Raw genomic sequence first — 21,336 nt, 5'->3', positions numbered from 1 at the left:
CCCACCTACCTAATTTTTCCCCCCTCGTGGGTGTGTGAACATTTGGGTTTGGTTCTGCCTCTTTTCCCCACTAACCCCAGGCTTGTGTTCTTCTCTTGCAGCTGATTGCCTTTGACGATGAGCTGGATGTGGCTGAGGTTGATCTTTCATCTTTTTTTCCCCCTTCATTCTTTGTCTTCTGCTTCTTGCTTGCGTGCTGTAGCTGTCCTCCTTCTAGTTTAGTGCCTTTAGTCTAGTGGGGTATTTTTTTTGTTTTGTTTTGGTTCCCACCACAAACCTGTCCCCTTTTGTCTCTTTTTAATGTAGGTGTGTGTATGAGTGTGTGCGGATTTATGTAAAATGCTGTTTTCTGTGTATGTGTGTGTGCTTTGTTGTTGCTAGATTTCCCCACAAGACCAGTGAAGTAACCGCTAAAGTAACCAGTGTTTGGAGTCAGTGTCTTTGCAAAAAAAAAAAAATCACAAACCTCTCTCGGTTACAACCTTATATAGTTTTTAACGCTTTATTTTCAATATAAAATAATGTTTGACGTTTCCCCACAAGTTAACTTGTGGCCCGTCATGCACACAGATTTAATCTGATATAAATCTGTGTGTGTGTGTGTTTGTGTGATTGCACAATGATAGGGAAAACATCAGAAATGTTGACGATGTGCTGAAAGTCTGGAGAAAATTAGAGATTTACATAAAATGTGGCTTTTATTTGTAAAACTAAAAGGAATTATAAAGGTTATGGTTTGATTAATGTGTAGGCAGAGAAATAGTCACCCGCGGTTGTACACAGTTTGTAGTAAACCCCTTTGAAGATAACTTGAGAAATTCTGCAGATGTGTTGAGGGGTGTGTGTGTTTGTGTGCGCACATCCGTGTCACTTACCGGCATGATACCTGTGAATGGGTTTGTGGGTGAGGCTAAGGTCTTTGCTGTATAACAGCTTCTGTCTGAATGTGTTAGTTTTTTTTTTTTCTTTTTTCTACTCATAGAGGAAGTTAAGTGTCGTCTTTTGTGGGTGTCAGTACGCAGATATCCAAAGTATGATGTCTGTGCCAGTAATTAGGCCCCATTAGGGCATGGCAATAACAGTGAAATAGGGATGTGATAATAATTTCTCACAATATGCTTTTTTTAGGATAACCTGGGTATCGTCAGTACTTACATCACACTCTGTTGTTACCCACAGTAGCACCTAGTAACACATAATAGCACACACTTTTAAAACTGAATTGAACTGCATTCTTGGTTTCCTGTTTGTTGGTTTGTATGAGTAAGGGTGTTAGATTTTTTTTTTTAAATAACAGCAACATGTAGTAATAAGTATAATAAGTATATATAAGTATGTATTTTATGTATTTTATATATATATATATATATATATATATATATATATATATATATATATATATATATATATATATTGCTTGTATTATGAAAATGTCTGCTCACTCTACTCACTGTGAATTAATATTTTTGTCATATTGCTCATATATTTATTTTTATATATATATATATATATATATATATATATATATATATATATATGTATATGTATGTGTGTGTGTGTGTATGTATGTATGTATGCATGTATATATACATGTGTGTGTGTGTGTGTGAGACTGCATATTTTGTCTACATGAAGAGGAAGTTGAGTGTTGTATGTGGGTGTTAGTGTGCAGACACTTACTGGGTGAAATGTGACATAAAGTACACGACCTTAGGTATGCTAATTTGTAGTAGAGGTAAGGCTGGGTTCACAAATTTGCACATTTCTGCTAGTTTTTCCAGCATAGTCAAGGATCACTTCTTCTGGGCTGGGTTTTGTAAAATGTACTTAACCAAAGTTTCCATCAGAGACTTCGTTGTGGGTTTCGGGACAACACAAGTGCTGTTTTACCAGTTCCATCTATACCCATTTTGAATTCTGTGTCCATGCTACCTCAGTTGTTTACAGTACATGAGGGGCAGAGATGTGAGAAGAAATTAGCTTTAGAGATAACAAGAAAGAAATGTGGTGATAGATATGCTTACTCTCATGTAAGGATTGAAACTGATGAAATGATTTTTTAAGTGATTTAATCTGAGCTTTAATATGACATAACAAAGCCTTATCACTGGGTTCTGCCAGTTGTGCCTTTTAGCTATCTATATTAGACTTATTAATATTATTCATTACATAATTACATTATATATTCATAAATCTAAGATCTGATTTATTTCTCGATGACAGGAATGTCCAAAAAAATATCTTCACATCTTTTATCCAAGTCAACCAGGAGGTGTAGAAATATTGGAATTGTCCCATTTTGCAGAGAAACACATTAGGTTTTTCTGAATATCAGGTTTTGACACATTTTCTCATCTTCATTTGATGATCTGAAGACAAGAATCACAACTGCTGTTGAAAGCATTGATGTGGATGTGTTGCAGCGTGCATGGCAGCATTTGGATTATCTTCTGGATGTTTTGTGCATCACAAACAGTGCTCATATCCAGTGTTTGTGCTCAAATCCACACTTTAAGGAAAAAGCATTTGGCTTTGTGTGTACACATTTCCTCGATTGGTAATTCTATGTGTGATAGTAAATTTTTCACTTGGTATCAAAGTTATAAATATATTCAGACACCCTGTACAAGATTAATTTTTCCACCATTACTGTACACTTTAACTTGTCTCCTGAGCTGCGATCTGATGAAATGATTCATTTCTGAAATGATGGGTTAAACGTTTAAATGTTTTTTCCACTTTTTGAAAGTGTTTCTCTGTAGCACTTCCTGTAGGTCATTGCATATGAGTAAAGCGATTAGGTTAGCAAAAAGAAAATAGTAGCTAGTGGGGTTTGATCTTGGAGTCCAGGTATGTGATTTGTCAAATCAATCAATAGCTCCTCCCTGCAAGATAAACCACAAACTTGATCATGGGAAAAGTTTTAAAAGCGAATGGTGGGCGTCTTCATTTCAGCGTGTTCTGTGGGTCCATCATGATAATTACAGGCTTTTGATCCAAGTTCAAAAGAGAAGAGCTTAGAAATGCATGTTTACATTCAGTCTTAAATGAGAATTAGAAATAGAAGAAAGGAACCTGCCATCTTCCTCTTCGTTCTAATACACTTTTAGCCCTGAAGCGTTTCTTGCTAATCATCTCATCTCCAAGAAGTTCAAGAATAGATGGAGACAAATAGAGCTATGAAGATGTTGTGTAGAAGCTGACTTCTGATTAGTCTCAAGGGAAATGACCAAATCTATGCTTATTATCTTCTCTCTATCTCATCACACACACACACACACATGTAACATGTTATTTCCTTTTCACTGATGCTGTTGTCATCGAGGCTGTCTGCTCATCTCTGTACAAACACACACTCATAACGCAGACTGGAGGCCGTGTTTGTATCTGTGTGTTCGTGTGATGTAAGGTGGATTAGGATAATGCAGATTTATGTCTTCACTCTGTGAACCTCTGAGCTCGGGGGTTGCATAATGAGGCAGAGCAGGGTGAGGCCGTGGATTGTGCAGGTGTGTTTTAGGCGTGATCTTTGCCAGCTGATTACAATCATTGTGAAACTATCACATCCCCCTTTCTTTCTCTCTTAGTCTAAGTCGGGGTAATCCTAACCTATTGGCTGTGTGTGTGTGTGCAGCTCTGCCTCTGTAGTGCCATCGGTGCCCAGTAGGGGTAGATATGTTCATGCGTGTGTGTGTGTGTGTGTGTGTGTGTGTGTGTGTGTGTGTGTGGGGCCTTGTCCCAATTTCCTTCCTGTACACTGCACGATTCTTGGGTACCTGCCAGTGCTTGGGCAGCGGTTACATAAGACCCGTTTGCCTTTTTTTTTCCTGGAATTGAGTCTCCCTGTTGATGTGTGACCTTCTACTGTAATTGCCAATAAACGTGTGGCAAAGGCTGTTTACTGAGAGACACTGGCAGCATACACACACACACACACACACACACTCACTCAAAATGGAGTGATAAAGCATTGGTCCATTTTATAGCCCCTTCCCTTCACCTGTTAACCCTTCTAATTCCCTTCTGTTTTGCCATATCACGTTTATGGTGGGATCTCTCCAGCACACGTACACACACACACACACATACCCACACACCCCGCCAGTTTTAATGGAGCTCATTTGGCATAACTGATATGTTATACAGAGGCTGACCTGGTCATTATGCCCCTGTGTGTGCTGGAGTGTCTTCCCAGGATGCAAAAAAAAACAAAAAAACAACGGGACAAAGAATCATGTGAACGATAGCCACTGTTTCTACTGATTGTACCTGCTCTGCTAGATTATTAGATTTATTATTACGAATTGCTTCAGCATCAAGAAGCTGCTTGCTGTACTTATGGCTTTAGAGCCAGAAAATACAACAGTGAATAAAGGTGTGAATGACCTCTCATTAAAGCTTTTTGTGAGAAAGTCTAATTTTTATTGGGTGGCACAGACAAGTATACAGCTTTCCTGTATAGCTGGGCGTTGTGACCTATTTAAGATATGCACAAATACAGGGCCATACACAAAGTATGGCCCGTTTCCCTTCTATGAAATCTACAAAATCATTTGGAGTGACTCATGGCAATAATGCTCTCCTAATAAGGCAAAATTGGCAATAATCTGTGTCGGTATCTGCCAGTGTCGTCAAAACAGAGTATTTTTTTTTCCATGTGATTTTGCTTAACAGAGTAAACCGAGAGCGAATTTAGCTGGTCCACAAAAAGAAAACAGGTATTTTATATTTAAAATGTGGCATATTATGTAGAAAACTGTATTGTGCAGGACTCTACACAATGTTAAAAAAGTCAAATGATTTAGCGTTTAATGATGGATCATGTGGTGCAACATTATGCTGTGGATTTCTTTGTAATGCAAACAAGTATCACCCCTGTGACGGCGGACCAGTTGTTCCATGGCATGCGTTTTGATCTACCACCTTCTGCTGCCCCCAGATCTTGACTGAACAGTGGAGAAAATGAACAAACGGTCTTAGACACTACGCATGTTGTTTCTTCTGAACTGATGCGAAGCATGATAAGCATGTCGCTGGATGCAAAGGGACATTTGTAAGTCACACCTTGCTAACATCACAAGGTTCTTCTTTTCAGCCCTTCATGCGAACTTGCACAAAGGGAGATTCCTGGCTGGTAGTGTTATTACTCAACTGCGTGGCGTCGTGCGTCACAGGTTGTTATTACACCACACCCCCCACCCCTTTCCACTCGCTGGGGTGTCTGCAGGCTGCTGCTGGCATTAAGACAACCACTTTTCAAAGTTTTTTTTTCTATGTGTCCAGAGACGTGTATGTGTGTGATGTGCGTGGTGTGTGTGATGTATGTGGTGTGTGTGTGGTCAGATCAGTACCGTAAGCCGTGCACCAGCTGTCTGTCCCTCTCCCTCGAGCGGGCCGAGTGTGTGCCGCGATCTTGAGCTGTACCGTGTGTGTGTGTGTGTGTCACATTTTCAGTGTTTGCTTTCTGTCAACCACGTGTTGTCTGTGTTGTCCATGCTGTCATACGTGCCGTGCTGAAAGTTCGGACCGTGAAGCTGTAGCGCATGCTCTTGCCTTGCCGTCTCACTCTACTGTACTCACCTCGCATGATTTCTACATGCATACACACATACATAAACATAGATATATATATACACATACATTTAAAATATCAGGGAAGTAATATTATCTATTTATCTATCCCTACTTATGTATAATATAAAACACACACACCCATAACTACCTTGGAAAACACACACCCAATATATTTGTCATGTATAGATAATGATTTTATAAACAAACTTTTACAGACATTGATCACCTGTTAACCTTTGGTAAATGTCTACGTTGACTCAGAAGCAAGCTATGAGAAATTGGTTATTAATGAAGTAACACAATGCCTTTCAAAATAAGGATTACGTTAACAGAGAAACGATCAGAGCGGTGTTGTCAAGAACTGGCGGGAGTGTGAATTAGTCAGATCTCGTGATTCTTTGTGCACTGATTTTACATACATACTACTTCTTCACTTAAAAAAAAAAGTATTAAGGTGTGTTGTAGCTGAGGACAGACAACACTTCATACCTCCTGTGTGTATCTACTCCCCTCATAAATAAACAACATGGCATCATTTTTTTTTTTTTAAATCAATTCACTCAAACGCAAGGCTGTGCTGCCATAGGGTTGCCTTTACAATTTTGCTAAATGACAATAATACACTTTAAGGATTAAGGATAAACAGGTTAAGAATGCAGAAGAGTCAGTGAAGCTTTCCTGTAAGTTGGCTGTGTTTATGCCCAGGCCTGTGCCTTGAGTCTGGTTTCCCAGATGACCTACATGATGAGGCTTAGTTATATAAGCCACGTGACGCTCCGGTTCCAAATATAGCACCTTGCAGGGTGAGGGCTCATGTGAGTGAATGCAGTATTAATGCAGCGTGTTCATTTTGCTGTCGCGTCTTGTTTGTGCTTCTTTGAGATTCCTCTCGGGCTAGTCTGTAGTCATGTGCGTTTTATCACTGATCTGTTCAATTAGCCATGGCCTGACTGGGTAAACGAGATGAATTAAAAAAGAAACTCTTACGCGCACACAGACGCGCCGTTTGCATGCCAGGTTTGAAGTGGCTAGGTTGTTTGCTCTATGTATTAACTAACTTTTGGATTTTTTTGTCTCCATTAGCTGGTTCCTCCTCCTGAGCCAGAGATCCTTGCCGAGGTGTGTTCAACACCCATATTTTGGAAGGAATATGGGTTGTTGCGGATAGTAGTCGATCTGTTCCATAGCATCTGTCCAGATGCATTTCATTACCGCTACAGCCCCAGCACACACAAACACACACACACACACACACACACACACACAGCCTTATCGGAGCTATTTGTGTTGACACAGAGGTGACTCGCACATTTAGACACACAGACCCGTGAAACACAAACACAGAGCTCTGGTGGAGCCTCATAAACGGATTGATCGCATAGCCGCACATGACTGGTCTGTTTTTTTTTTTTTTTTTTTTAATTTATTTTTTTTCCCCTGGCTTGGACCTCCTCTCACACATCTATTTATCCTCTTACTTTTACAGTGGTGTTCACATTTCTGCCCTTTTCATTTGATGTGTGTATGGGTGTCATTTCATTCCGTGTACTCTGTGTCATTAACCCTCACACAATTTATTATGTAACCTGGGTTCAGCTTTTTCCCTCCCACTTTTTAATCTGTTCTCTCACCTATGCCAGGCGTTTCTCACCCTGGCTGCCTTTGTTGCTCTTATGTAATTAAGACATTAATTGTAGAAAGCGAATCCAATCCACCCTAATAACACATCCACACACTTGCACACCTACAGACAGGATGCCATATTAGCTTTCGTCTTGTTTGCCTTTCAGGGTTGGCTTTTTGCATAGAACTTAAATCTAGTCATGGACTAAATGTCCACTAAATGGTTATTTTGTTTTTGTCCTTTTGATTAATTACAGAGGAGCATTATGCTATGGTAAACGTGCATATCTATGGTTTGTCACTTAATCCAGTGCTTGTAATGTCTTACACAGCCAACTTACGACACACACACACACACACACACACACACACATAGGGATGCAAACACTTCTCATTTCCTCCACTTAACTGCATGATGAAATCTGTCCCACCTTTTTTCCCAGCATGCCATTAAAAGATGACTAATGTGGATAGAATTAATCCCTCCTTTCTTTTTGTTCTCCTGGATGCCCCTTCCCCTCCCTGTCCATCCTCCTTCTTTCTCTTTTTGGCTTGCTGCTCACTCGCCTTGCTCTCAGGACCTTGATCCCAACCAGCCCCAGAAGCAAATGGAGGATCAGAAACGGGTAGGTAGTAGCATGGCTCGAACCTGAAACAGCGGCCCCCTGCTCGAGCAGCATGTCTCCATTCACACACTCCCACTACCTTTACTAACTGCCTCACGCTTCCTCAAGAGGAAACACCCATCTGTACTGAGTGCAAGGTTTAGTGCTATTTCCACAATAGTTGCGTGTTTCAGTCACATATTGTCAATGAAAAAAGTGGCTTGTTTTTTTTTTTAGTTGAATCTAAGGAGATTTTATTAGCGCAGTCCTACAGATTATGAACAGCAGAGGTAAAAATCTGATCTACATCCAGTTCTGAGATGAAGTAATGCTTGTCCAGGATTAGCGATTTTAACCACAGTTTTGAAATCTCGCCATAAGTCTGGAAAAGCATCACTAAGATATATAATCTTAGTAGCTCATATATAAAATGATAAAAAGACAAAATGAAAAAACCAAACTGTCATTACATCTTCAGTGACCTCTATAGAGTGAGCGGTGTGTGTAGAGGAAAACCCCTGAATGCTCCACCTGACCACACATCTTGGACGTGGAAGTATGTTTTGAGGAACTGCAACCAATTTTGGGAAGATATTTGATTCCCCACCATTAATTTGACACATCCTCTTGTGCTACGAGTGAGGAGTAGTTTCAATTCACACATGTATGATCGCTAATAATTAATTGTTCATGGTGCAGATTTCCAGTGATTGCATGTCAGGTTTGTAGCAACACAAAATTGTGATGCAGGTTTGTGAATTCTGCCAAAACGCTGAGGCGTAGAGATGTAAGATGGTGTCTTGTGCTATAAACTACTTCATAACTCGTAAATAACTCATAAATAGTAGCTTGTTTTATCTTTGTACATTTGAGATGTTCCCTAAGAAGGTTGGAGATTAGTGAGGAGGACACTGGGTTTTTAGTCTCCTTCCTAAATCCTGTCCTAAGCACTCATTATAAAGGCCACATGTCATGTGGACAGCGCTTTCAAGATAATAATAAAGTTAACCTTCTGGCCGTGTGATCAGAGTTTGTCTCTGATCTCCTTTATTGATATTCTTAATATTTGTTTTAACATAAAACGTGATTATAATGATTGTATATAGAGAATTATCAGCTCTAAATCTTAACAGATAACTGTCCTTTCCTAATCTAGAGCCCTAAAATGACATGTTGAGGATCACAGCTGATGTTAGTTAAACTGGACTTTGTTTGACTCTGCTTCGTCTTGTGTTGCCAGGGTGAAGCTCTGAGGCAAATCCTTGTAAACCGTTACTATGGCAACTTCAAGCCAGGAGGACGGAGGGACAGCTTGACCACCTTCAGCAACGGACCCCTTGGCCCCGGGGCACAGAGTAAAGCTCCCACAGGTCTGTTTGTAAACAGACTCCATCCACAGTTGTGACAATGTGTGTTATATTGTGTGTGTGTGTTATTTAAAAACACACAAACAAAACTAAAAGAGCCTAATGCTAGACATAGCATAAAAAAATAGGCACAGTAATAATTACGTCAATGGAATGGTCACAAAAGGTGTGTGTGTGTGGGGGCATTTTTAAAATCTTGTTTGGTATTAAATGTCCCCACAAGGTAGATTCTGTCAGATATTCCTATCCTTGTGGGGACATTTGGTCGGTCCCCACATGGCAAAATGGTGTTTTTTTCCAACAACAAGAACTTGGTTAGTGTTAGTGGTATGTGTAGGCATAGCAGTAATTACGTCAGTGGAAGGACCTCATAGTGTGTGTGTCTGTGTTTGTTAGGTAGACAAGTCGGGTCGGTGTGTGTACATGTTAGCTGAAACCTAAACTAAACCGCTTTTGGCATACACGGGTTTTATAGAGGTCTCTACATCCCTTTATTCCTATTTTCAGTTGTCCGTCTCTCTCATTATCCCTCCATCTCCACCTTCATCCTTCTGTTCCTCTCATCATAAGTCTGTCTGTTCGTTGCTTCAGTCCTGTTTGTCTGTTTAGCTTTTTATTACTCTCTCTCTCTATTAGTTCCCCTCTCTCTCTCTCTCTCTCTCTCTCTCTCTCTCTCTCTCTCTCTGTCTCTCTCTCTCTCTTTTCTTCCCTGCCCTCGTCACCCTTGGTGTTTTTGTGCTGCATGTCCTACATATTCAGAGCCGTCTCTGCTGTTGCCAGGCAACGGGAGCAGGATGCCCACACTTCCTGTGGGAATAGCCTGCAGAGGCACCTGCTACAGGAAGTGTTTGTGTAAATATGTGTATGTGTGTATGTGCAAGTGTGTATATGGAAGGTAAAAGCTAAACAATGCAAATCACGTCAGTATGCTATGGTGCTTGGTTTGCATATTTTGTTATACAGTTTGTTACTCACCCAAATTCCCATATTTCAACACATTTAGGTCCCTAGACGCAGGTAGAATGTCAGTGCCAGAGACCACTGTCCTTCCCCTGTCTGTCTTCTGTGTCACACACATATGTAGGCCCCTAAACTGTTGCCATGCTGGCACAATGCATGACAAAAAAGCAAACTCTGTGAAGACGTGGTTTGCTAAGGTTGGAGTGGAAGAACTCTAGCCCTTGAACTTTCCCAGAAGAGTGGAAGTTATTGTAACAGCAAAGGGGGAACTAAATCTGGAATGGGATGTTCAACAAGCAAATATGGTTGTTGCCCCCTTAGCATCCTCTGGTTGTTCGGTGGGAGCCCGAGGGGAGCTGAGCCTGGCCGAGGTGCAGTGCCACCTGGACAGAGAGGGAGCATCTGACCTGGTCATCGACCTCATCATGAACGCCACCAGCGACCGCATCTTTCAGGAGAGCATCCTGTTGGCCATCGCCCTGCTCGAGGGAGGAAACCCCGTCATACAGGTACTGTATTTAATCTTCTGCACTGCTCTCTGAATATATCCCAGGGATTTCAGAACTGATTTCACAGTTTAAATTCTGCTAGAATTTGCATTGTATTTGTGTGTTAAAGGGCAACAAATCCTCATTTCACTGTTCATTTCTTTTATCTTAGGTTCTTAGCAAACACAAAGTTTTTAGTAAACATTTTGGCTGCATGATGTTCCATGATGACTCTTATTAAATTAAATACCAATTTCCTTAAAGAATATAAACATGCGACAACATGTGGTTAACCATAACCAGCATGCACTTTCTGGAGTCACTCCTTTGCTGTTTCTGAATCCCAGATGAATCCACATGGTACGCTATAGTTATAACAGTTCTACAATGCCGTTATGTATACCCTATGTAGCACGCATGTATAGTGAAAACGAAAGCATGCGGGATTCAGGCTAACTGTATGTTGGAGGAGGGTTAACACCATATTTCTGCAAGACAACGAGTCGAAGCTGTCAAGCTTTTACATGGCTCTAAATCTGTCTAGCAAAAAAACTGTGGTGAATTAAATTTAAAAAATCTGAAACATTAAGATTTATGAAGAATATTATTATATCCGTAGATTCCTTATTCCATAACACATAACACATATCACTATTGCTAATGATATCACTATTGATATGTGTGTGTGTATTAGTGTAATTAATATTCAAAAGAATTCCAGTTCAAAATCCTAAGTAATTATATTATAACAAAAGATAGATAGACTTCATTGCTGGAGTCACTTTGACTCAGAGCTTTATTTTGCATTTTCTATATTGCAAAGAAGAATATCTGAGCTTTCTGATTAGTGTAAATAGTATCTAGGGCTGGGCGATATGATGCTATCATATCAACATTGTGATAAATTATGCAAAAATACACTTTTCTGATATATTGTGGATATTATGATATCTTTATTATCTTTATTATATATATCTTTATTATGCTTTTATGTTGTTTTTGTAAAATTTTTATACTTAATCTTTAAAATTGTAAAACTTATTTTTTATTTACAGATTTTTAATTGATTTCTCCTTTTAGTGTTAAATATTTCAATTTATTTTTATAAATAAAAATGTCATTTCTAAATATATATTAATTTTTTTTTTTTTTTAGAAAATTCTTGTAAACATGAAATAAAGTATCAGATGTTTTTTTTTTTTTTTTGGTTAAAAAAGGTAACAGCGCTGTACTCCTGGGAATACAGAGTTAGCAAACGTGCATCATAAAAATGTCTTTGAGAATCGTGATATGATATTTTTGTCATATCTCCCCACCCTTAATAGTGTCTTTGTACAACATTATTATACCAGCTCATTTGCATGTTGACTGTTACCAAACATTTGCAATAAATTAGGACATTGACTCAGACACAAGGCACCATTAACACTGATGATATACACACAGACACACACACACACAAGTGCACACTGCCACGTGCATGCTCACATGCACATGCTAACTATGCAAATCCGACACCAGTGACGTCTTTGCCTCGGAGCCTGAAACACAGGTATTGATTGAGTGGAATCAGGAGACTGAGTACTTTTCATCACACACATCTCAGGTGTTTTGCTACAACTTGTAATAAACCAGAATGACACATAATGCGGTGCTCACTAGCATCTGCATCTGAACATAGTTTTCGAGAGTTTTATATCAGGACTTATTGTCGGGATTTCACAATAAGATTGACACAGTATGAAAGCTGATACTTCATTGCAGTAAAATCACAAAACCACGTCGGCTTTTCGACCGAGACAGAGGGGGCGAGAGAGATGGAGAGGAGAGGCGAAGGTGCACTTTTCCATCTCCTCAGATAATTCCAGCTCCTCACGTCAGTGTCCCCCCCCACCACCACCTCTTTGCGTTGCCTTGGCAACCTGTCAATCCACTGACCTCACAGTGAGGTTGTGTGAAGGCAGACGAGGTTGGGGGGCTGACAGACAGACTGAGGGGCAATTCATCACGTAGCACAGTTTGTGTGTGTGCATGTTAGCTTGGTTGTTGTGTTAAATATGCGCGTGTGTGTGTGTGTGTGTGTGTATCCGTGCCTGTGTGCGCACCCTTGCACAAACAGTTCCTGTTGCGTAATGAGCTTGTTATTTGCATAGCCGTTCTACCTGATGCTCCCCCAACTTCCAGCAGGCTCTCGCACAAAGCTGCTCACATGAGGGTCTGTTACATAAACCAGGCCTGGCAGAGCAAATACACACACACACACACACACCCCAGCTATGCAGTAAACACACACACTTAAACTGGGCCGCTGCTCAGTGCCAGAACCAGGGCAGAGAGAGAGGGAAGGGATACAGTGAGAGAACAAAAGAAAAGACAGATAGATAGAGAATGAGAGAAATTAAAAGAGACAAAGTGAAAAATAGAAAAAAGAGACAAAGTGAAAAATAGAAAAAAAAGTGTCTGTAGGCAGTTTTTACCTGTGTGAAAGGCACACAATGAAGTTCTGGGTTACTTTGTAGACAAATGAGATTACGAACTGGATTAACCATCATCTGTGTGTGTGTGGTGTGTGTGTGTGTGTGTGTGTGTGTGTGTAGTGGCTCTATGGCTGTCACATTTATTTTAAGATTGCATTCATTGCTACATTACGTATTCGTATATCCTAGATGACGTAATGTGAAAAATAAAGAAAATCACTAAGTTATTTTTTTTATGATCAACTTTCAGATTTACTCACCTCACAGTAATGTTTTTATTCACTTGTGATATTAAACTAGATATTACATTTCTCAGACGGCCTGGGGTGCATATGAATATCTGCTGTCTTCATCTCATTTTCACAGAGGAACAGTTTTCTTTATTTAAGCCTCACAAACATTTAGGCAGAGTTGCAAATGGCTTCATTTAGATATGCTTATCGAGGTATTGTCTATGTAACACCTAGTTAGTATAGTAAATTCTCGAAACAAAGACCTTTTGGAAATGATTAACTATATACATATAATATTTGTTCATTTATTGATTGACATGATTCAGTAAATGTGAGAATTAAATATGCCATACATGACACTTATTCAGAACTCTTTTTCCTGTATCAAGCAACAGCAATGGTCATTTGGGCAAAAGGTTTAGAAAAGGCATGTTTTAATATGGACAGGCCTTCAGCATTCAAATGTGAACTGTTTTGCCTTTGCATATGTAAATATAAAGTTGGAGTAGCCTTTGAATTTGCACTTTTACAGGCTTCTTCAGCTGAAGAGCCTCTAAAATGCTTCTATTGTCATTTGTGGGTGTGATTTAGGGCAGATGTGTGTACTGGTGCCCTTCTGTAGAGTTAGTGGGGGAATTACAGCTTTTCGCTTATCGTTTCTGCTCTGATGTGTTCTCTTTCTGATTTCACAGTGAATCACTCACTTTTTTTCTTATCTCACTGTTTCCCTTTGATGCATTTCCCTCTTCCTGACAATCACAATCACCTTATCACTAACCAATCTGTATAAAGTGTCTGATGACGACCGTGCAGTACCTTCATGTCTTCCAAACAAACACCTTCTACATTATGCTTAATATGACTCATGATTTTGCCTTTTTGTCTCTTGGTTTCCATGGCGATGGTGATGTGACTCAGCATCCCCATGTCTGTCTCCACTGTCTATGATGTGTGCTAACCTTTAACCCAGTTTGCACCAGTTAATCAGGAGCAGTGATAGCTCTGAGACCTCAGGCCTGCTAAGACCATCACCTGATTCCCCATCAACCTCCGTAAACCAAGACAAACTCTTGTTTGTTGTGTGTGTGTTGGAGGGGAGGGTGAGCTGAGTGAACCTAAGCAATGTCAGCGGACACGTCACATTGCTGTGTGTTTTGTAAGGAGAGTCCTGCTGCCCTGCTTCTTTTACAGAGGAGCTTTTTGTTTCAGAGTAGCAGAAGCAGGTCAAAAGCGCACTCGTTCCTCTCGGCTTTTTTCCCCTGTGTGTTTGTTTTCGAGGTAATCTGGCTAGGTTGCTGGGCTGAGAGACAGCTGCTGTAGATGGAGAGGAGAGGGCGAAGGTACAGAGCAATAGAGTAAAGGATGGAAAAGAGAAAGATGGAGGAGGACAGAAAATGAAGGGAATATGTAAAGGTGCCAGTATTGAGCAAAAAAAGGGGAAGTGAGTTAGTCAACACAAAGAGAAGTGGGACAGGCCACAAACCCTGCCAGCACCAAAACCTATGTTGCATGTTTAAGTCATGCTGAAGTAGACGCACTTTTTTGCCTCTGAGCGGGATTTGTAAAGCTATATAAAATTTGGGACTTTCCCATTGCAGGAGGATGATGCAAGCCAAACACATACTGATAGAAAGAGAGAGTATTGTGTATTGTGTTTTCTTTATCTGCTCCTTCTCTGACACTACAATGACCTTTTAGTGTCTGTTCAGTGCTCGTACTAAGGTCTCCTAGCTAGACTCTACCAATTCTCCCCTGGCCATGCATGCATTGCCAGTTTCTCTTAACAGTTCTCTTAATAAGAACATTGACCTCACCTGTTCTAATGTAGGTTCTAATGTGGTTCTACTGTAGGTTCAAACCCGATACTTTAACGGAGAGAGGATACTGAAACTGTTTTGAAAGGAAGGGACAGATTTGCTTAAAGTTTTGCCTGAAACATCTGTAACACTGCAGGTGTTAGGATAGGAAAAGGTCAGTGGTTAGCAGCTGTAGGTGACCTAGGTTTAGTATAGAAACTCTGGAGAGTTACAAGCACACGTTGCTAAATTTTATAATGCACACTTGCTTATCTTTGTCATGGAAACCCAAGACCATACAGTGGCTATAAAAAAAAAGTATACACATCCCTGTTAAACTTGTAAAATTGTATAAATAAATAAATAAATAAATAAATAAAGTCAGATTTATTCCCACCTTTATTGTGATAGAGGAACCAACAAAATTCAAGTGAAAAACAAATAGAAACATTTTACAATAATTACAAGAGTTACAATAACCTCATTGCACAAGCGTGTACAACATTTTTAATGAGGCAATCACACTCAAACTCATGTTCAAAACTAATTATCATACGTACACCTGTCATCAAATAAATGATTCTGATTAACCCAAATAAAAATCAACTCTTTCTTGACATCCTCTTGGTTTCATCCAACTGCTGGAGCCATGGTCTACAAAGAGCTTACAAAGCATGTACAGGTTCTCTCATTGTTGAAAGATATTGATCAGGGGAGGGTGCAAAAGCATCTCCAAAACATTAGATGTACCATGGAACACTGGAAAGCCATCATCAACAAGTGGAGAAAATAGCATTACCAAGAACAGGACGTCCCTCCAAAATTGACGGAAGGACAAGATGAAAACTTGTCAGGGAGGCTGCCAAGAGACATACAGCAACATTAAAGGAGCTGCAGGCAAGTACTGGACACTCCTTTCTGCATGTGACAACAATCTCTCACATTTCTCACACTTCTGGACTATGGGGTACGGTGGCTAAACAGAAGCCCTTTCTCACAGGAAAAAAAAAAAATCCAAGCCTCCCTAAATCACCCCAAACCATGTGGCAAAATGTGTTAAAATGTGTGGGGCCACAAAGACAGCTCATCAGCCAAAGTACACCATACCTACGGTGAAGCATGGTGGTGGCAGCATCATGCTATGGAGTGGCTTCTCTTCACTTGGGACTGGTGCTCTAGTCAAGACAGAGGGAATCATGGATAACTCCAAATACCAATCTATTTTAACCCAAAACATGCAGGCCTCTGTAAACTTTCACCTTCCAGCATGATAACGACCCAAAGCACAAATCCATGGCAACAAAGGAACAGCTTCAGAAGATGATGATCGGAGTTTTGTAATGGCCCAATCAGAGCCCAGATCTAAATCCTATCAAAAACCTGTGGAATGACTTGAAGACGGCTGTGAACCAGAGATCCCCTCACAATTTAATAGATCTAATAGAAGTAGAGTGGAATAAAATTACCAAATCAGGATGTGCTAAGTTGGTAGACTCTTAGCCAAAAAGACTGACTGCTGTATGACAATCAGAAGGTGTGTTAACAAAGTATTAGTTAAGGGGTGTGCACACTTGTGCAACTAGGTTGCTTTTTGAAAAAAAAAAAAAAAAAAAAAAACTTATTTCAGAAGAGGCAAAACATGGCCTGTCCTACACTTCTTAAATCAGGCTTACTGTTTTTTTCAGTTCATTTAAACTAAAGTTCAAAACTGTCCATTAGTCTCAGAGGTACAGAACACTGCTGTTAAACAGTGTTGAGGTTCAGTTTATTGCAGCACTACAGATTTGTGCTTTCACTGATTTAACACTAATTTAAACTTGCTAATTAACTGATTTTTCATCGAGTACAGGAAAGACACTAAGCTGCGAAGTGTTGAATAGCACCAGTACTGCCAGTTAAAAACCCAGACCTAACTCTTTTCAAATTCAATACATGTCTCAAACAATAGCTAAATGAATTGGCTTTCTAATTCAGATTCATTTTCCTCTAACTTGAGAGATGACTCAAAGATGGCATCTTTGTAGCTCAAAAAAAATCTTCATCCTTTTTTCTCTTTGCTGTTTTTGATCATTTTTGGCTGAAAATCTTCAGTGTCATCTCTAATAAATATAATAAACTGATGTTACATATTGTTATAGATGTTAATATAATATAATCTGAGTAAAAATCATTGGTTATCAGGGCAGTATTATATTGTTTGGTTCTAAAGGCAAAGTTTATTTATAAAAATGTCTCATTAACAGAAAAATTCTACACAGTAATCACTGAAATCAGACAGTTGAAGAAAGTGGGACATAATGAAAACGTCGTAAGGACATTTAAGTCCTGTCAGTGCCGATCTTAAGCAGGTGCCAGACACCTATATAACTGGATCCTTTGGTACTGCACCCATGGTATTTGATTCAGGCAAAAGTCCTGGTCGTTTATTGATTGGAAAAATACCCTATTTACAAAATAAACTCGGCAAACTACGATCAGCACACAAACTACTTCTATGCTCAGTGGCTGAGCCTGTAGGTCAGGGCTAAGCTTCAGGCCTGGATGGCTTGGCAGTGCGTGGTTAGTGTTTTTCCTGCTGCAAAACACCTGATTTGAATGTCAAATTCAAAAAGTCAAAAAGGTCCAACCTGAAGTGGGTGATGTAGCTGAGCTTGTGGATTTGCTTAAAAGTGTAAAAGGAGGGGCTGAATTTGTACTCCTCACAGACCAAACTCAGATGTTTTCAGTGTTAAAGCCTACTGAAGAATAATCAAGAAGAATAAAACTGGGAAACTGTGTTGACTGATAGAAAGTGTTTCAGAACCTGTAGTACACGCTAGCGCACTGTGAAATATGATGCAGGTTTGTCCACAAATCAGACAGGATATGGTCAGTGGTGACTAAAATTAGCAAGACAGAAAGGGAAAGAATGAAAGAGTGAGGAGGGGGGGGGGGGAGTGGGAGGAGGGGGGCTGGGGGTGTTGGAGAAGTTGTGAGAAAGCTGGTTTTTGGATGACCCTTGACGGAAGCGTTCGCCCACTCTGTCCTGGCAGTTACAGAGAGTGGGCTGCAAAACCACAGACATCTCATCTGATAAACACAGACACGTACACACTCACACACTTACACACGAGCATTCATTTTATACTCTGTCCCACAGTCTTTTTCCTCTCCTGAACACAACCTCTGTTCACATCATCTGCTATACTGTATGTAAGGAAATGATGTCCCCATGCACCAAGACAGACTGGATACGACTAAACGTACATAGTCAAATCACCTAAAAAGGAAGTGCCATCTTCCTGTTAGTTGTCGTTTTATTTGCTGCTGTCCCTCCCCTGGGCTATGAAAAGCCAGGTTTAGTCACTGTCTGCAGTTTGTGCAAAGGTCAAAAGCCATACTCCCACTGGCTTGTGAAAAGAGATCATTGTAGACAGTGTTGGGCAGACGTCCAGGTGAAGGATCATTTTACTACAACCCAGAACAGCGTTTGTTTTACAAACAATATTCACTCACCCCATTACGAGCACAATACAGATTATTACATGAGTATAAATCCAACAGCTAGATATGTACCAATTTATTTATTTATTAGTGCTATTAAAGATTTTTTTCCACCCACAAAACACAAAACTCAAACCTCTTTGCTTGCGGCACGTAGACACAGGCCTGGAGGTTCCTAAGAAAAGTATAAATAGAACAGAATTTTATTACAGGGCAGCTGGGAAGTCTCGTGTGTGTGTGAGAGTGTGTGTGTGAGTGTGTGTGGGTGGGTGAGTGGGTGTAGCCGAGTGTCTTCAGGGTTGCGGTCAGGGTCTTGGTGTGTATCTACGTGTTGACCTGCTTTTTGGGTTCTTTTGAGATTCCCATTTGCGGACTTGGGTTCTTAGAGTCAGAAACAACAGCCTGTATTTGACATTGATAAACATGCAAACAAACAGGGCAGCTAGCGAGAAAAAAATCAATGAAGTTTAGCTGCAATTCAAACATCCTAAAATGTCAGCACCTTCCTATCAAGCACACACTGCCCAGTGCGTGAGTGAGTGTTTGTGTTATGTAATTTTGAGCTTTGTGTCACTATGCGGAGAGGAGGATGTGAGCCCCTTGGAGAAAGACTCCTCCTCTTCCTCGTCAGCATCGGAGCTGCGTTTCACAGAGGTTTCAGGTCACTGGCCGCACCTGTTCTTGCCATCCGCACACACACGCACACACACATTCCATTAAACATTAGCTCCTGACCTACATAACTTCTCCAGAAACAGACATCAGACAACAGGCATCAGCTTGCACGCACGTGTGTCTGATGGTCAGATACAAGCAAGCACACACACACGTACACACATAGTGATCCTCTCGTGTGGATTTTGAAATAGTCAGTCTTCTCCTGGAAGACGTACTCAATAGTGTGTGTGGCTATTACCTGGTTTTATAAGTCCTTCCCTCGCTCTCATACCTCTTAATGAAAGGGAACAGGTGTGAGGGCTGAGATTGTGTGTGTGTGTGTGTGTTTCAGGGGAGTGGGGGAAGGAAATAATGGAGAGAAAGGCTTCCATACAACTGTAGCTTATTTACTCCCACAGTATGGAGTTGTGAATTTTGCTGGTCTAAATTTCACTCTTAAGTGCTCGTAAAGCTCAGAACAGCCTCTCTCTCTCTCTCTCTCTCTCAATTAGTGCGTGTTAAGCCTGCGTAGCTCCTCTATCAACACTGTATACGTTTATACTACAGATGTAACCGAATTTGAATACATTATCTTGATTACACTGATAATGTGTTCTAAATGGATAAAAATACACATTTTCTTTCCTAAGAAATCTTGTCAGAAAGGTTCACATCTGGTCGAGACTAGAGTTGTGCATCAGGACTGGAATCTTGTCAACATCATTGCCTGACCTCACTAATACTCATGTGGCTGAATGCACAAATCCCCACAGTTATGCTCCAAAATCTAGTAGAAAGCCTTCCCAGAAGAATGGAGACTGATAGAATAGCAGCAAATGGGGATTAAATCTGGAATGGGATGATCAGTAAACACATGGTGTGATGGTCAGGTGTCCACATAATTTAGTGTATCACAGGCAGCTACAGACAAATATAACTGCGCAAGTCCTGCACCCACCTGTAGTGGAGACCAGATATGAACTGGAGTGATGTAGCTGAGGTTAAGGAACTGTCATTCTGTGAGCCAGAATTCACACACCATGCTGACAATTCTACATCAGGGTTATTTTCTCTGGTGTTTTCTGGTGCTTCTTGGGGCATAGAGATAGGGATCATATTTAATTGAAATTTAAAAAAAAAAATCTTCCAGTTTAGGTCATGTCTTCTTCTGGTTTAACTCTGAATACACATACAGATATTTGGAGCACTGAACTGATGTAGATACAGATAGTGGCATTGCGTTATATCCCTAATATATACAGTAGATATTTCTCACTGGGGAAGATATGATATGATCTGTAGGATACCTAAGAGTCAAGCAAGTATTTGGTCATGTTGCGGAGCCAGACAGACTGACCTGTCCGAACACCCACGTAGATCAGGGTCCGTGTGGTATGTGGTACAGTGTGGTAAAGTTGGTCTGCCTGGGTGTTTTTTTTTTTTTTTTTTTTTAAGGCTTAAACTAGGAGAAAAATGAAAAGAGAAGAGAAAAAAAGGAATCAAAGATATTTGTTTATTATGGATTCTGCTTTTAGGTGTCTGATTATAGTTTTTTTTTTTTTATTCTGTGTGTGTATGCATGAGTGACCTTGAGCTTTAACAACAACATCCTAAACTAAGCAAACTTCCCCAGTCTGAACATAGCCAATCTCATATGCATAAAGATCTTATAGTGCTGATAAACAGAAAACTAGATACAGCCATATGCGATTCGCTGTTTAGGGAATTTTGCTATTTTATAATCACCTCTGAAAACATCGGGTAGAATATCAGGGACCCTCTTGCAAACGCACAATGCACTGCACTATTTTGGAAACACCAGCAGACATGGTGTGTGAGAGGTGCGTGCGTGGTGGTTAGATGAAGTGTGAGAATGTTTGTGTTTGCCGCGTGAGGGGGCGTTTGTCTGTCCTGACTCAAATCTGAATATCAGCGTGCTGCATTGAGTTGATGAGTTTATTATTCAGACTGCAGTTACGGTGCGAAGGACCCGCCGTACACCCGCCCACTCTCCCAGCTTCCTTTGCAACAGCTCGTTCCCGTGGTTACAGGGCTGATGGAGTGACGGCCGCT

The 21,336-nt window shown here is 40.3% G+C and overlaps 1 protein-coding gene across 13 annotated transcripts in view; it reads left to right on the top strand.

Moving 5' to 3' along the window:
* Positions 1–21,336, top strand: part of itpr1b (inositol 1,4,5-trisphosphate receptor, type 1b) — a 110,808-nt gene that overhangs the window by 50,413 nt on the left and 39,059 nt on the right. For 6 of the 13 annotated variants that reach the window (XM_026935780.3, XM_026935789.3, XM_053226937.1 and 3 more), the window contains 5 exons: positions 102–137; positions 6,658–6,693; positions 7,776–7,823; positions 9,043–9,172; positions 10,451–10,638. In XM_026935780.3, the coding sequence (XP_026791581.1) occupies positions 102–137; positions 6,658–6,693; positions 7,776–7,823; positions 9,043–9,172; positions 10,451–10,638 (438 nt within the window). The remainder of the gene's footprint in view (positions 1–101; positions 138–6,657; positions 6,694–7,775; positions 7,824–9,042; positions 9,173–10,450; positions 10,639–21,336) is intronic. The other 7 variants (XM_026935790.3, XM_026935788.3, XM_026935787.3 and 4 more) reach the window with 3 other exon arrangements.

This window comes from Pangasianodon hypophthalmus, chromosome 20, assembly GCF_027358585.1.
Source record: "Pangasianodon hypophthalmus isolate fPanHyp1 chromosome 20, fPanHyp1.pri, whole genome shotgun sequence".
Lineage (NCBI taxonomy): Eukaryota > Metazoa > Chordata > Actinopteri > Siluriformes > Pangasiidae > Pangasianodon > Pangasianodon hypophthalmus.
Note: the sequence above shows the minus strand (reverse complement) of the source record. Positions and strands in the feature narration are given on the sequence as shown.